Source organism: Elephas maximus, chromosome 1 (genome assembly GCF_024166365.1).
Source record: "Elephas maximus indicus isolate mEleMax1 chromosome 1, mEleMax1 primary haplotype, whole genome shotgun sequence".
Classification (NCBI taxonomy): domain Eukaryota; kingdom Metazoa; phylum Chordata; class Mammalia; order Proboscidea; family Elephantidae; genus Elephas; species Elephas maximus.
The window spans coordinates 15,749,202-15,766,472 of NC_064819.1; the positions used below are offsets into that span (position 1 = coordinate 15,749,202).

Sequence of the window (17,271 nt, forward strand, 5' to 3'; positions counted from 1 at the left end):
AGAAGAATATGAAATTGAGCCTGTCCTGCAACTTGTCCTACTATTTTTCTTCCTCCTGAGCATTATGTTTTTAACATTTCTAGTTTCTCACCAAGCGTACCAAATAATCCAGAAGGTTTTAATCAGCATAGGAACACGCACACAGGCACGCACATACACATGCCGGCTCCCCTGGGAGTCTTTTCAGCAGGGACCTCCCTGACTCGAGATGTTCTCAGAAGGATCCAAGGACTTGGATTTTTGGGTAAAAATACAAGATGAAGGTCTGAAGTTAACAAAGTTATATCTTGTGAAGTTAACTTCCATGACTGGTTCTCATTCAGATATGACAATTGCAGCGAGGAGCTGAGATGCAGGGAGTCCTAGAGAACCTGCCGATTTAGGAGATAAAAGAGAAGATCTGGCCAAGAGAGTCTTGCCTTTTGAAGGAACTTACTTTCCCCAAAAAATTCAAGAACATGACTGCAATTGCTTTTACCTCCTCAGAAGGTTAATTGTTGAGCAAGTGTGTTAACAATAAGTATTTTGGGAATACTTTCCTCCGACATCCTAATCCTGAAATGTGTAGAGTTTTAAGAAGATGCTATACATTTTGGAGTAGTCTCCTTCTTCCTACAACTCATGCACCTGTCTCCCTTAGTGAAGGCTACTTGGTGGAGCCCTGTCTGCCGAGGCCTAAATTTGACAAGGAGACCGTGAAGAGAAGCCACGTCTCACTTATTCCATACGATGGTTAGAACTTCGTCCAGTCTGTGTGACCACACTGGAAATAGGTGATGCTTTCCTGGGGTCACCGATTCTGTTTGTGACTTGGTTTTTGGTTTCTTGGTCTTTGGGTCCTAACATATGTGGAACTCAAGAACTCTGCTCTGAGCTTCTGGTTCACAGGTCTGTGAAAAAGTAATTCCCAACCCCCTTAGAGGAAGAAAGAAGTTAGGATGATGTGACAGGGGCGTTCCCGCTCTCACCTCCCTGGGAGTACACATTGGGCTTTCTCCCAGCGAGAAAATTCTAAGGCTCCTCAGTGGCTGACAGAGCCATATATTCACAAACTGAGTGATGTGGAGAACACACACCAAGAAATCCTTCACCCTAAAATATCCAGATACATGAGTAGTGCTTAGCTGTTTATTAAGTCAAATACCGCAGAAAATCCTGTTTGTTCTACAGTGTTTGGGAGTGGCCACAGTCCAAATACGAATAATGAGATGGAAACCCCTAAATCATCCTTTTGGGTCTTTATATCCAGTCCTGGGAAAGTGTGTCACCAGTAGCTTACGTATTGTAGAATATACCTCCTTTGTCTCCTATTCAGCGCCCTTGCCTCCCCACCTCCCCCCCGCCCCCATCCCTGTTCATGACCTTCAAAAACCTCAGTCCTATAAGGCCACATCAGTATGACATAAAAAGTTGCCTTGGTGAAGCTTAGTAACCCAAAGTACTCATATTATCTTTGAATACAGCCACTCAACCTTGCACATGTAGCAGGAGGGGTCAGAGTTCATCCTGGCTCATTTCATTTGGAGGTCAGGTCAGCTGCCAGCCACCATAGGAGCTGGCATGCAGGTTTGAGGCCTCTGAAGCTTGGGCTTGACTGGAGCACCTCACCTACTGACTCACCCAAGGATGGTGAGCCCTCCCAGTGCCTCACTCTGCCTGACCTGCCATTTTGATTGGTGCATTTTTTGGTACAACAGGAAGTCATGTTCATGGCATACCCTACGCATGAGAAAGCGGGCGGAAGTGGAGAACACGGGTAAAAATGAAGCCACAGGGCCTCGTAAACCCAAGGATATTCTGGGCAACAAAGTCTCTGTTAAAGTGAGTAAGGCATTCCAGAGCTGTGTCCCCATCTCTCATCTGCTCTCACCCTGCAGCAATCTCACAAGGCAATTTGGGTGGAGGGGACTTTTTTTTTTTTTTTTAAACCAGTGCGGGGGACCAGAGGGGAAGTAGTTTAGCAGGATTTTGCATGCAAGTTCATTTTTATTTTATTTTATTTTTTATTTCTCCTGGCAACTTCAACTCAAGTAAGTACATCTCTTTTTTTCTTTTATACCTTTCTCTTTATACTGTGCAGATGTTTTGTGGCAAAATTGTCTGCAGCATCATTCCCTTAGAAATGCAAGTTGCTCGATTCATACTAAATTTCTCAAAGCTGCCCCTTCGGTACCTTAGGTTTGAGAATACCTGCAGGTTAAAGGGATTACAAATGCCTTCCAAACCCCCAACCCATGAGGGCTGAGTTTGGAATTTAAGGGCCTCTGTGTCCTTAGTGAGGAGCCCTGGTGGCACAGTGGTTAAGCACTAGCTGCTAGCCAAAATGTGGGTAGTTCGAACCCACCAGCCACTCCACGGGAGACAGATGTGGCAGTCTGCTTCTGTAAAGATTTACAGCCTTGGAAAGAAACCCTATGGGGCAGTTCTACTCTGTCCCGTAGGGTCACTATGAGTCAGAATCAAGTCAACAGCAATGGGTTTGGGTTTGGTGTCCTTGGTAAAGTTTCATTTCTTTTCCCCAGAGTTCAGACAAAATCAACTTTGGGCCGTTTTCCTTGCCTTTCCTTATGCATAGGCAGGGAAGTTATTTCTCTGTAAAAACCCATCTATTACTTTGACCTCACTGATACTAAGTTTGGGCACACCCTCATTCCCCCCCATCTTAAAACGATATAATCTTTCTTTAAGTTGGGCCCTCTGAAAAGATCTGCCTTTGGACAATGGAAATTAAATTGCTGACTACTTTTGTGAAAACGTGTAATTATCTACATGGCACTTCTTCCCTTCTTGATCAAAATAAGAACAACTGAAATCCATTTTGATGTCCTCCTTGGGGAAAAGAAATCCTGTTCTCACTTTCACCCTCACCTGGGAAGTCCGGCTTCACGGAAGACGACAGTTTCAATTCTGCAGCCCTCATATTTCATGTGGTTGCTTCCATTGCTATCTCCTGTGAGATCAACAGTTGTAGGTGATCCCAGCCTTCTCTCCTTGAAAAAAGCATGCTGGTGCCCTTGGTGATTCCCACTCCCATCTTCAAAGCCTCTGTTTTTTTTTCTCAGTCCAATTTCCCATTGCCAATGCTTCTCTGAAATTCTCCTCTCTCTCTAGCTAAAGCTACTCGTGTTCTAACTGTGTTCTCTTTCTTCCCCCTTCCTCATGCTGCCAATCAAGGAGGCGAACAGTTCCGAGGAGTCAGAGTGTGATGATCTTGACCCTAATACTAGCATGGAGGTAGAAGCAGCTATTGTTGTCCTATTTCTTACGATAATTGTCTTTTTTAATGTGCTCTGTAACAGTGGTCTTCCTAAAGTGACCAGCCGGTCAAGGATAAATAGTGATATTAGGCCATCTCTGGATGTCCCATACTGACTAAAAACAAACCAGCTGAATTCAGCTCCATTTTGGTACAGAACTCCACCTAGATATCTTGAAAGCAAACACTTGTGGTTCTGTCGAATGCTTGCTTAGTATTTTCTTCTTTGGTGGTGGGGGGGCTTGGTTTCATGTAGAAAATATCCAGCTTCATTATTTGAAACTTAGAACACGTTTTTTTCATGGAAAACAGCATTATGAATACTGGTGGGTTCCCGGCTAAAAGACAAGAACCTATTTAGTTTTTAGTTTCTCCCTCTTTTGTTTACTCCTTCTCCCTCTTTTTCCTCTTCTTCCCTCTTTTTCCTCTTCTTCCCCCTTTATCCTCTTCATGTGCTTCTTCTCTTCTCCTGGTACCCACTCCTCCCTAAATCCTCCAGCAAATTCATGGGTTAGGTATGGTTTTGTGTATGACCTGGCACCTAGCCATTTTGGTTGAGAGCAAATATGAAGGTGTTTGGAGCCCCTCCAGAACCCACCTCTGCCCAGCCCCCAGGGCTCCCAGCAGTGGCTGTGCCCACCATGTGAAGGGAACCAAAAGTTAGGGGCACAGCCTCCCTTCTGCAGCCATAGCAGAGGCCCATCTAGATGTGGTGAGACTGAAACACCACCCAGGGGGCCTTTCTCAGACTCCAGATTTACACACATGGGATGGGATCTCCTGGCGCCCTGGTGGCACAGTGGTTAAGAGTTACAGCAACCTACAGTTGCTAACCTAAAATATGGCAGTTCGAATCCACCAGCTGCTCCTTAGAAACCCTATGGGGCAGCTCTGCTCTGTCCTGTAGGGTCCCTGTGAGTCAGAATTGACTCAGCGGCAATGGGTTTGTTTTTTCGGTTGGGATGGGATCAACACCTCCACCAAGAAGAACATCTGATTAACTTCCAACTCTTCCTAGTCTAGAAACTTTTCAAGTTATAGAAACATGACTCTTATATGATTTGCCACTGAGTTGCAACCATCATGAATTTACAACTGTAGAGAATTCACTCAAGGTGGAATTGGCTTTCCCGGATACCTTGTCTTTTGGAGTAAGTTGTACTGTTTTTCTCCAAATCTGTGCCCCCATCTCCAGTAGCAGATCAAAGTTTAAAGATTTCCTCTAAGTACAAAATAGAGAATTTTTTTTTTAAAAAAAAAAACCTTTTGGTTTTTATAGCCCTTAAGCTTTTTCACGTAACTAGATGGGCTTTTATTATTCTCATTCTAATTTAACCCAATGCCAAAGAACTCCAACCACCATATTATGACAACCACCACAAAAGCGAGACATAAAAACCAGTCAATCAGCTGTGGAAGAAGAAGCAATTGAGTTGAATGGGGCAAGAATTAAGTGGTTGAAAGTAGGAGTTATACCAGGATAAAATAGTCCCCTGTGGATGTGGGTATTGCCACAGAGCTAACTTTGGCAGATGAGGGTCAATACAGTGTTCCACTGTGGGAGGAAACGGAAGTGGTGTTTATAGCCTCGGTATATCTTAGAGAATGAGGAAGCCGAGGAAATTTCTGCCTCTGCTTTTCTTGTACTTTATAAGATAGGGACCCACTCCCATGGAGCGCACAGCCCGCCAGCTTGTAGATACCGGATGGCACCTTATCTCCTGGCCTAAGTGTTTCTGGCATGTAGTGGAGATGTCAGCTGCAAGTGGAGGAAGGCCAGGCAGAGGGAGGGGGAAAGCCACATGTCTGTGTTCCAGAAGGTAATTTGGGACTTTGCCCAGCTCTGGTGGACTGGGAGGACAACAGTGGCCTTCCCACCTAGCCCTTTCAAGGAAGTAGGCACAGAGACACATGGGCCCAGGTGAGCAGCAAAGTGAACCATGTAACCAGATTCTCGCCTCCACGTTTAGATAAGAAACGGCGTGCACATGCAGTCTTACCCCTGCTTGGTGAATTAAAGACCCATTCGTAAGGTTCTTATTCATCTAATTCTTGCAGCATGGGCTGAGTGATTGGGGTGGGTCACAGGGAGGCACTATGGGATGCCTGAGCAAAGGCAGTAGGGTGTTAATGCTGCTCAGATGAAAGCCACTAGTTGCGTTGATGCACATCTGAAAGTTTTCAAATACAATTGTTGAGGCACGAAGTTTCCTTTAGACAGAAATTTTAATTAACCAGAACCCTGGAAGGGACATGTGGGTGGAAGCTGCAAATATTCTGGTTAAGCCAAGGTTTCCATACTCATTGTGCATGCAGCCTTCGTATATTTCACATGGACCCTTCTAAGCATGTTTCAGAACCCTGGTGGTGGTATAATGGTTAAGAGCTCGGCTGCCAACCAAAAGGTCATCAGTTCAAATTCACCAGCCGCTCCTTGGAAACCCTATGGGGCAGTTCTGCTGTGACCTATAGGGTTGCTATGAGTCGGAACCAACTCAGTGGCACCTAACAACAACAACAAGCATGTTGCTATCTTGCAGTTATCTCTGAGCATATGAACAGACACTGAGGGAAAGCAGGCACCTTTGCACTAGCTAGTTTAGTATTTTCAGACACAAATAAAAAAAGGTGTAGAAAGTCAGCCCGTTCAACATGGGCTGAGAATTTTCTCAAGGGATAGGTAAGTAGAACCTTATTGCAATGTACATTGCAGAAGAAAATGACCAGGGTGTGTACCGAAGAGAGCCGTACATCAAAGACCCAATTCGAAATACAGGTGGGCGAACCAACTCTTGAAGCCCTCTGGACATCATTACCATGCAACCTCACTCTTGTCTTCTGAACGTCATTGCTGTAATAGGTGGCGTTTCTTTGGGAGCAATTTGCTAACTCACTCCTGCCTTCCAGACCAGTCCCTGTACCTTTACCAAAATCCAAACCCATTGCCTTTGAGTCGATTCCAGCTCATAGTGACCCTATAGAACAGAGTAGAACTGCCCTGTAGGGTTTTTCAAGAAGTGGCTATTGAATTTGAACTGCCGACCTTGTGCTCGACACCAGGGCTCCCCTGTGCCCTTAGGGAGCTGAATTCCAGTTTTCTTAACCCGTGCTGTCTAAGACTAGGAGCACTGGTGGTGCAATGGTTAAGAACTCGGATGCCAACTAAAAGGCAGGCAGTTCGAACCCGCCAGCAGCTCCTCGGGAGAAAAGACCTGGTGATCTGTTCCTGTAAAGATTACAGCCTATAGGGCAGTTCTACCCTGTCCTATAGGGTCACTATGAGTCAGGACTGACCTGACAACACCTAACAACAAGCTAAGAGCTTTTATGCCTAGACCCCCAGCTGACATCTGGATACCCTGCGCCCTGTGCAATGACTCTGTGCTAGGTCTGGGAGTGCTAAATGCTGCCCTGTTGACTGACCACCCATCACCTGATGCCAGAATGTTGATTCCAATCGTAGCTGTGTAGAGGCTTCTAGCTCCTGCCCCCTGCCTCCATTACCAAAACCTCTGCTTTTTCTCAATGGGTGGACTGAGGGGTGCCTTTAAGGAGTAGTTTTCTGGGATCTTAGCTTGCACACCAGCTTCTTGCTACCTTCAGCACTGGCATACGTGTCACCGTGGTACTCTGGGGAGATATATAAGCATATCCTTGAATGCTAATTAAAAGGAAAAGAAAGCACCTTGACCCCCAGGAATCTGATTTTTACAAAGCTTTCCAAGAACACCCAAGGGAGGTAATTCTGCTCTTCTGATGACATCCTTCCTCATCCTCTGTAGAGACACATTCGTAAATATTCTCAGGACACCCCCACCCCCGCTCCCGACACCGTGGCTCATACCACCAGCTGCTGCCGGATTAGCTCTGGGTCTGTGTGATCCTCCTGTGGTCTGACACCCCGTTTCCCTCCTGCACAGTTTTGACCACACCTCATAGAGAACTCTTGTTCTGAAAATGACGTGTCTGTCCACAGCTCAGCTTATTTCTTGCACTGATCATTTAAACATTGGGAGAGGGGGTTGTGGGGAGCATCATATGTGAGAAATTTTTCTACGTGGGAGATGAGCCAAATCAGGCTGAAAAATCACGTTACGGTGCCCTGGGAACAAATTAATAATAATTCCATTTTTTTTTTTTTTTCCTGTAAGGCTCAGACTCCTGATTGCCTTTTGTTGAAAAGCACAGAAGTGATGATGGCGGAAGCCACCTGCCCACCTGCCACTTGCTCAGCCCTGCCCCGCTCAAGCCCTCTTGTAGCCAATGCCCATCTCTAGAGAGTCTGGATCCGTCCTGGGTTGAGCTGGATTTCTCTTAGGAACCAGGCTAGGCAGGTTCCCACCTCCATACCCCCTCTGAAAAAGTGTCTGAGGGTGGTATCAAAGCATGGGGTTTTGCACCTGCCCCACAGCCCAGCATTCACACTTGTCTACATCACACACTGGGGTTCAAAGATCTCAACCAAGCTCCTAGACTTGGGCCCTTGTCTTCAAGGGTAGGCATTCCCAGCTTTTTCTGTCAAGACCTTTTATGTCAGGGCCAATTAATTAAGTGCATTTTAATTTTTAAAAAGGCCCAACACCACTTGTGGCTGAGGTCAGTCCATCAGACTAAGAGGTTTTCATGATTCCGAAGGCACTGCATCTCTGCCCCAGCCATGTCACAGGCTGCCAGCCACATCCAGGACACACTGCGGACAGACCCTCGGTCATAACGCCTCCCAGGAGACATGTAGCTCAGGGGTTACTTTGCAGTAAGGTTTGAATCTTACGGGAGAAGCTCCTGAAAGATGAGGAAGAGAAAGCATTCAGAAAGATGAAGTTAATTTGGGAGGAAATTTCCAACCGGTAATAACCATAACCTTTTAGAGCCTCGGAACCTATGAACCTTTTGGCCCACCCCCACCACCTTCAGTTTTAAAAGAGGAAACTGAGGCACCGAAAGTTGTAACTTCCTACTAAAAGACCAGCAGCCCCCTTTGAAGCAGTCGTGTTCTCCATTCTACACCATGGTGCTCCTGACTTGGCCCGACTCCTCCCCAGGCTGATTTTCCTCTAAAATACAGACCTGCGTTCTAGTGCCAGTTTTTCTGTGTGAATTTGTTCAGTTCTCCAGCTCAACAAAAAGGAGTATCGTTTCTGCCCATCCCTGCTTTTTCAGGGCTGAATTGTGATTTAAATTAAAAAATCACACAAAGGCAGTTTCTCATGGAAAAAGCACAGGAGCGGGAGTCAGAAAATCAAGATTCCAGGGCGGACACTGTCAGCTGGGTGACCTTGGGCAAGTAACATAGTCTCTTTAAGCCTGTGGTTTCTCTGTGGGAAGTTGCACACTCCAAGAACAGAAGCTTATTTAAGCGACTTGTAACCCTTTGAGTGCCATACAGGTCCCTAGGTGGTATAAATGGTTGGCACTTGACTACTAACCTAAAAAGGAGCCCCGGTGGCACAGTGGTTAAGCACTTGGCTGCTAACCAAAAGGCCAGTGGTTCAAACCCACCCAGGAGCTCCAAGAGAGAAAAGACCTGGTGATCTGCCCTCATAAAGATTTTATTGGGCAGTTCTGTCCTATAGGGTCAATATGAGTTGGAATTGACTCAATGGCACACAATGACAATAACACTAACCTAAAGGTTGGCGGTTCAAACTTACCTCATGGCATTGCTGAAGAAAGGCCTGGCGATGCGCTTCTAATAAAAATTATAGTCAAGAAAACTTCATGGAACAGTTCTACTTTTTTCACACATGGGGTCACCATGAGTTTGAATTGACTCTGTGGCAACAGGTTTGGTTTTGGTTTGAGCACCATGCAAATCTAAAGTGTGCTAGCAAAGAATATTGCTCTCTGGCACTTCCTGATTCTTTAAACAGTGAGACATCAGGAGAACAGAAAGTGTGTGATGGGCATGGCCTTGGCCGATTTCCTCTGAGACCTGACTGCAGTGTCCACCTCTGACTCTGGGAAGAGTTCAAGTGACCAGAGCTGACCCTTCTTTTCTTCCCCAACCCCACAAACCCCGCAAGTCTGTGAAGAGCTAGCCAGCTGTCCCGCCTCAGCTGCCTTGGCCTCCTTGTCCCAGATCTAAAGCTTCAGAATGAGCTGGCCAGACAGATGGGAGGAAATTTTTATACCCCAAATCAGGTGACTGACCTCCTGGCATTGCCACTGTCTTCCCACCGATGCCTGTTTTTGAATTTTATGAAAAACTTTTTTTTTTTTCAAGAAAAGAACTCTTTGGAGGAAAAGAAAACGAAACATCTCATTCCTCTCATTTTATTTTTAAAAAATATTTTCTTTGTAATATATCTGATGGTTTGGCATGGAGACTCCTCATGCCTAACTTTGTTCTGACTCTACATAATTTATATTCAGCCACCAAGAAAAGGGAGCTTACCTTGCTGGAACTGGCATTTCTCTCTACTGGGAGAATTACCATAAGGTCTTGAATTACCATAAGATCTCCCAGTGCATATTCACGTCTATTATGACTTTTGTTCCTAACAACCACCTTGTGAAGTAAGTTGGGTAAGGTTTACTGTCCACTCCCACCCGCCACCTCCCCAGGACACAGGTTCAGAGGTGAAGGTCATACAACCAATAAAAAGAGCAGGTCTTGAGGCTGGTGCTCTGAGAGGCCACCCGTGGCATGTGATGTCCAAGAAGTCTGCTCCCTAAGACTCAGGCACTTGCTTAAGAAGGGTCAGCCTCAGTCTCTCCCTTGGTGCATATCCCCTTGTAGGAGGAGATTGTCTTCCTTAGCAACTTTGATAATCCCTTGAGTGTTTGGGTTATTATCTGGCCTCGCCCATTCCCTTTCCCCATGACTCAGAAGCTCAGCCATAGCAACCAAGAAAGGAAATCCAGTTGCATAGACTTGAAGTGTCTGCATTTGTTTCTCAGATACACAGTCACTCAGCACACCCTCAGTCATCCGTGTCCTTGGCCTCTCACCATCCTCTGGAGGCCTGGCCAATTTCCTATATGGTGCACACGGATGAGATTACGAGGTGCCATTGACGCGGGATAAGTTGCTCTGAGGACCTGCTTTTTGAGGAGCCAAGGCCAAGGTGCTCACTACCCTCAACCCACACCTACCTCCATGCTCTCAGGGCCCACCTACAGGCTTACTCAGTGTGATTCTGTCTGTGATTCAGTTTAACAAAATCCAATTAGCACAAGGCATTGTGGTGAGTACTATGGAGGGCCAATAAATTACATAAGATTGGGTCCCATGCTTCAGAGGCTTACAGTCGTGTGGAGGGACACAGGCTTGATTAAATGCTTATGTTATATACCAAAAACAAACCCATTGCCATCCAGTCAAGTCCAACTCATAGCAACACTGGAGGACAGAGTAGAACTGCCCCATAGGGTTTCCAATGCTGTAATATTTACAGAAGCAGACTGCTATGTCTGCCAAGGAGCAGCTGATGGGTTCCAACTGCCAACGTTTTGGTTAGCAGCCAAGTGCTTTTAACCACTGTGCCATAAGGGCTCCTTTATATTATACAGCAGACTTTAAAATGTGCTCTAATAGAGGCATGGAGAAGGGAGTGATTAATACTGAGTGGAACCATTCATTCATTCATTCAATGAGTGTCTAGGCACTGGGCTAACAATACTAGTAACTACTATTAATTGGCCTTTCCTGTGTGCCTGGTAGTGTGCTGAGTCCTTTCCTCCCAATAGCACAATGAAATATCATTATTCCCATTTACAGTTGGGAAAACTGAAGCACCGAGAGGTTAAGGCTTCCCCAAGGTTGTGTATTTCTAGACAGTCTGTCTATTGGGAAGTTTATGAGCTTTACGTCACGGCAGCTTATGAGCTGATGGGTTAATAGGATGTTCACAACCTTGAAGAGGGGTGAAGAGTTAAGGACAGAGCACAAGCAAAGGTCCTGAGGTATGGAAGTGCCTGGCACATTTTGAGAAGAGTCTGGGTACCTGGAATTTAGGGTACGTGGGGAGAGTTGTAGAAGACAAAGCCTGGCGGATAGGTCGGAGCAGACTGTGAAGGCCTCGAGAGACTTTCTAGGAAGTCTGGACTTTATCCAGTGGATGGTGAGAAGCATTAGAAGGTTTTTGAACGGAGTCAGTTCGATTCATTCTGTGTTTTAGGAAGGTAGTTGACACCTATATAAAGGATGTTGGAGTAGGCACGCTTGCCTATGAGGAGTTGAAAAATGCCTACGGTGGGGCAGGGCGTGGGAGAGGAAGGAGAGGTAGTGAGAGGCTGGGGAGGAGCAGTGAGAGAGACAGGGATGAAAGCAGCTGAGTGCATACGAGAGGTCCAGGAAGGGATGTCAGGCTGTGGGTATTCCCACTTGGGGACTCCAGAAAAATCCAAAAATCAACCTTCTACTCTCTCCCGCATTCCCAGGGAAAAATTTTAACCTCTTGTGGGTCCTTAGATCTCTAAGAGATTATTTCACCAGTAAAAGAAGTTTTGGGGGTCTGCGCAATGATCAGGGTCAAAATCATTAAAGGATGAGACCCCAAAACACTTATCCATGAAGCCTTTCTCTAAGTCAAGATCCTGGCTCCCAGGTTGGAAATGTGATTTATAGAAAAGTTATAACACCACCTTCATACCACCACACCCCTTCCCACCCTCTTCCTAATTGACATCTAGACTACTGAGATTCACCCATGTGTACCTGAGCATCCTAACCATTGTGTCACCTTCCCCTGAATGGGAGAGGCCAGCTTTCCAAGCATCCGTTTGGAGTCTGAAGCAAGGCCAGCCATGGGCAAAGCTAGGTGTTCCAAGGCCCAGACCACCTGAAACCCAGAAAGTCTCCCTGGGAACCTTATCTAGTTAAAATTAGTTCTGGTCCTACCAGTGTTACAAGGTAAGAGAACCCAGGCCAGAATCTACCTTGTCTCACCTACTAGCTGGATTTTTTAATTTTTATTTTAGGTTTGTTGGTTTGTTTTGCTTTCTCCCTCTTTTCTTTCTCCCTCTCCTTCCTCCCCCACTGTCTCCTTCCTTTTCTAGCACTAGCTGTGGCCTTTCCCTCCGTAAGTATTTACTGACTGCCTACAATGTGCCAAGCACAACCATTGGGCAAAGAGGGTGTTGGGGCCCTTTTTGTCTCTGGCAGAATATGATTATAAGGCTCTCCTTTCCCCCTGGGAACATGAGCTCCTGTTGGGCTAACCCCAAGTCATCTATCTGCCTGCTACTCTGGAAAGGTCCCTAGGTTGAACGAGTGAATGAGCTCCCATACTGGTAGCAAGTACTTACTTAAAACACAAAGCAGAAAGGAATGCTATGGAAATCCCAAGAGAAAAAGGTTAGTCAAGTTGGATTACTTAGGCTTTTTGAACCCTTTATAAAAGGCTTTATAAAGGAGGTGGTATGTGAGAAGAATCTTATATGATGGGTGGAATTTCAAGAAATGGGAGAGGGAATAGCAAGTGTATCCCATTGGGAAAGTGGAGAGATGAGCAGGAGTAACAGCAGGTGTCTAGTTGGGTTATGACATAAGGTACTTGCAGGGGAAATATTGGAAAAGTATTGTAGGCAATGCTGTGCACAGGCCAAGACATTTAGATTTAATAGGACTGAGGAGGCCATGGAAGGTTTCAGAGCTATGCCTTCTGAAAATTATTTGGTGTGAAAAGCAGATGGGAACAGGGTAAGAAAAACAGAGAGACCACTTGAGAGATATTGTCATGACAGATATTGTCATGGTTTAGGAGAGAGATATTGAAGCCCTAAATTAAAGTGATGGAACTAGGAATTGAGAGACTCTGAGAATGTAGATCTTTCAAGACAACGTGACAACTGACAGAGGGAAAGTTCTAGAAAAGAGAAAGGGGGAGGGAGCATTGTAAAGGTAGACTGTGGTGGTGGTGGTGAGTGCCTCAGAGTAGGGCATGACAGCAAGACCTGCTATTGGCATGCCTCTTTGTAGTGGTACCACTCTTTACAGAAACACAGGTGTCAGGAGGAAGACACCTGGTCAGCCAGTATTGGCAGCTTTTGAAGGCTCTCACTTGGCTTTTCACCTTCACATCCACCTCCCTCACTACCAGAGGTGTATTGCTGAGAGGAAGGTCAAGAGAGGCATGGTGGAGTGGGGTGGGGTGGGTGGTAAAAAGGAAATTAGGTAGCTGGCCCTTCTAATAGAGGAGAACTCTGCATTCCCCACAGCACATGACACATGGTCGGTGTTTCTTAATCTGTTGGTGTTTGCTCCCAGGCTTCATCTCCACCTTGGGCTGAAATCACTTCTCTCCACGTGTGCTACCATGTTGCAGTTCATCATTTACCTGTCTGACTCCTCAATAATTTGGTCTACGTTTTACGTTATGTCTGCGTCCCAGTATGAGGCTCTATGTCTAGTTACTCAGTGGATTGAAGAGTGACCCTGGTTTATGCGCTTGTTGGTTTCAGCTGTGAGGGCAGGAGAAAGACGACGGAGTAAGGATGCAAGGAGGAGCCCAGAAGGCATGCGCAGAAAAGGCAGAGTGAGAAGGAGGAGGAGGGAGACTATAAGACAGGAAAGCTTCCTAGTTGCTCCAGCTCTCTCAAAGCCTTGTGGTAGATTGCTCTAGAATTGTCTGTGAAAATAACCTGTTGCAACAATAACAAACCTTGAACTTCTTCCACGCTTTAAGAACCATTGTACTATGAATTAAGGAAATAGTTTGAAAAGACAGTTCTACTGCCATTTGGGATTATGTCATATTTACAAATTTTTCATTGCAGCTTGTTTTATGTTCATTTAGAAATGAGCAGAAAAAAGAAAAAAAGTCATTGCCACTGAGTCAATTCCTACTCATAGCGACCCTATAGGACAGAGTAAAACTGCTCCTGAGGGTTTCCAAAGTGTACCTGGTGGATTCGAACTGCCCACCTTTTGGTTTGCAGCCATAGTACCCCGTAGCTTTAATCACTGGGCCACCAGGGCCCCAGAAATTAGCAGAGGTAGCAATATTTTCTTTAAAATTTTAGAAAATCATGTCTGGTTTGGTCATATTGAAAACAAGAATGGTGAAACCTCCAAACCAGAAATCATGTCTAAATTCTTTAAAATTTCTTTTCTTTTATCTGTTCATTTTTTGCCAAATTTCCCTATCTAAAATCACCTAAAGATCCTTTCCTTCCTCCTCTGAACACAGATTTACATAGAACCATCACCAAGGAAATAGAAAGAAGAGACAGAGTATAGAAATTTTGGTTCATTCAAGAAAGCTCTGAGTTGAGTTTAAGACATTTGATTTGAATTTCTTTTGACCCGTTTTTATTTCTTCATCATTCGCGATACGTAGTTTTGAACTGCTTTTTGTGACTGGTGATGAGGGACTTGGAAAAACTTGGGTGCGAGTGTTTTTCCTCTGAAGTCCATTGACAACTGGTTTTCTAGACAGGTGAGGAATTTGCTCTATTAGGTGTTTTTTTTTTTTTTTTCTTTTTTTTTGAAACCCTGGTGGCGTAGTGGTTAAGTGCTATGGCTGCTAACCAAGAGGTCGGGAGTTTGAATCCACCAGGCGCTCCTTGGAAACTGTATCGGGCAGTTCTACTCTGTCCTATAGGGTCGCTATGAGTTGGAATCGGCTTGATGGCAGTGGGTTTTATTAGGTTTTTTGGTTATTAGGTCTTAGGAGCCCTGGTGGTTCAGTGGTTAAGAACTCAGCTGCTAACAAAAAGGTGAGCAGTTCAAATCCACCAGCTGCTCCTTGGAAACCCTATGGGGCAGTTCTACTCTGTCCTATAGGATCGTTATAAGTTGAAATCGACTTGACAGCAGTGGGTTTGGGTTTTATCAGTTCTCAGATTCAGAATCTCGGACATAGACTGGCTAGAAAAATAGACTTAAGATTTCCTCATAATTCCTTTTGTTTTATTCCGTGTTGGTTGATTTTACCTGTAACTCTTTCCTCTTACCTCACTGCCTTCACATTCTGAAGAAAAATCAAGAAAACTATTGGATCTCCCTCCAGAAGGAAGAAACTTAAGTTGCTGATAGACCACATTGCAGTGGTTCTTGCTTCCCAGCTAGGAGGAGCCACCTGCCGCCCTCTGCTGTTCAAATAAAACCAGACTCCTGAGCAGCTCTTTCCCACACCATCTACCCCAGCCTGGTCCTCTTGGGTTTTGCCGTGCGTTCACGCACATTTTATACAGAGCGTTCTCTGTCCTTCACTGCCACTTCCATTTTGGATTCCAGTTCTCTCTCTTTTCATGTACCACTTTACATGGACTTCCAACCTGTATCTAAGGAAAGAAAACATCAGGTTTCAAGAAACACATGTGGCTTTTGATTAACCCCTCTGATCCCAGCACACACCAATACTGATCATTAGACAAGGTGGTCAGGAGACCTAAATTCTAGTCTACTAATTGATTGACCTCAGTTAATTTGATTCAGTAATTCACATATGTGAACGGATTACTACCTTCAAAGAGTTTACAGTCAGGGAGGGCACATCACATACAGATATACATGGCAGCAGGTAATCAGAGCTATAGAAGTATTAGCCTCTGTGAGTATGGAGGAGGAAGAAACCACTATTGCCTAAGTCTTGGATGACGACCGACCAGTGAGATTCCCAATCAACCCACATTCCAAAGTAATGGAGATAGGAAAACATTCCAAGTTCAGGGGAAACGTTTTTTCGGTTCTTCTTCCCCAAATTTGGATCCCACCATTTTAAATGTTCATTGGGTTAACAAATATCAGTGGGACACTTATATGCCAGGTATTGCCAGGTGCTGGGGATACCTGTGCACAAAACAGCACGGCCCTTGCCCTCTTGGGCCTTTTCGTCCACAGGGAGCCATAGACACTAAGTAATTATACAATATTGTGAGAAGGGCATCATGACCTCCCCTAGTCCTTACTCTGCTTTGCTTCAAAGTAGAAAAAGGAAAAATAAAGGGGACTCTTCTGTGGGCATAATCCAGAGTCAAAAAAATTAGAAAGAAAAAAAAAAGCGTGAATCTTATTCAGGCTCCTGGTCCTTATTAAAGACGTTTTAAAAGAAATGAAGACTAGGTAGAGATGGAGCCCTGGTGGCACAGTGGTTAAGAGCTACAGCTGCTAACCAAAAGGTCGGCAGTTTGAATCCACCAGCCACTCCTTGGAACCCTATGGAGGAGTTCTACTCTGTCCTATAGGGTTGCTATGAGTTGGAATTGACTCGATGGCAACAGGTTTATGGGTTTTAGGTAGGGATGGGATGGAGGGCGAGGGACGAGCAAAGATAAGTAGGTAAGCCCTTGGCATCAATGACAAAGTTTACAACACTTTCCCTAAGACCCTCCCATTGCACTGAATGTTATGGTGGAATGAGCACTCAGCTAAAATTTGAGAGCGCCCAGATGCAGTCCTGTCCCACTCTCTATGATCTTACACCTCCCTCTCACCTAGCAAATGGGAATAGATGACACCTTCTGTGCACTTCCTCCCAGATTTCTGGAGGAGCAAATAAAGGAGTTCATGAATGGTTTGTGCCAAGCGTATAATACGACACAAATCAGTGATATTATTACCAATGTCAGCATTACCTTGTGCTGACTTGGGCTCTCCCTCACCTGGGCCAGCAAGGAGGCAGAGGAATGAAGACTGGTAACTTCCACAAGCCCCTACCACATAGAGAATCTGCAATTAAGCCTTATTGGCAACCGTTCTCTGACTTGCCCTTAAAGTCTACATCCAAGCTAGGAATACTTGCTTATCAAACACTGCATGTATATAATAATATATACAGTTTGGATTATGTAATGAGAAATAGGATAGGACAAAAAAATTTCCTAAGTTTGGGTGTTGTTTTCTAAATGCCACAGGGTAAGTTTATGAAACCCCGCTTGAAATTGTATACCATAGGAACCTGCTATTTGCCTCTCCCACAGTAAGCCTCCCTTCTGAGACTCTTGGTGTAGATGGACTCCATGTCTCACTCCCTTGTGGATCCCATCATGATGGGAAATGTAGGCCATTGAACACAATTGGCAGCATCCTTAAGTTGTGTCTTCACCCCAGAATCACTCTGCTTGAGTTG

At 45.1% G+C, this 17,271-nt stretch overlaps 1 protein-coding gene across 16 annotated transcripts in view; it reads left to right on the forward strand.

Moving 5' to 3' along the window:
* Positions 1-17,271, forward strand: part of KALRN (kalirin RhoGEF kinase) — a 792,110-nt gene that overhangs the window by 745,885 nt on the left and 28,954 nt on the right. For 15 of the 16 annotated variants that reach the window (XM_049878536.1, XM_049878496.1, XM_049878517.1 and 12 more), the window contains 2 exons: positions 1,698-1,821; positions 3,175-3,234. In XM_049878536.1, coding sequence (XP_049734493.1) covers positions 1,698-1,821; positions 3,175-3,234 — 184 coding nt within the window. The remainder of the gene's footprint in view (positions 1-1,697; positions 1,822-3,174; positions 3,235-17,271) is intronic. The other variant, XM_049878507.1, reaches the window with a different exon arrangement.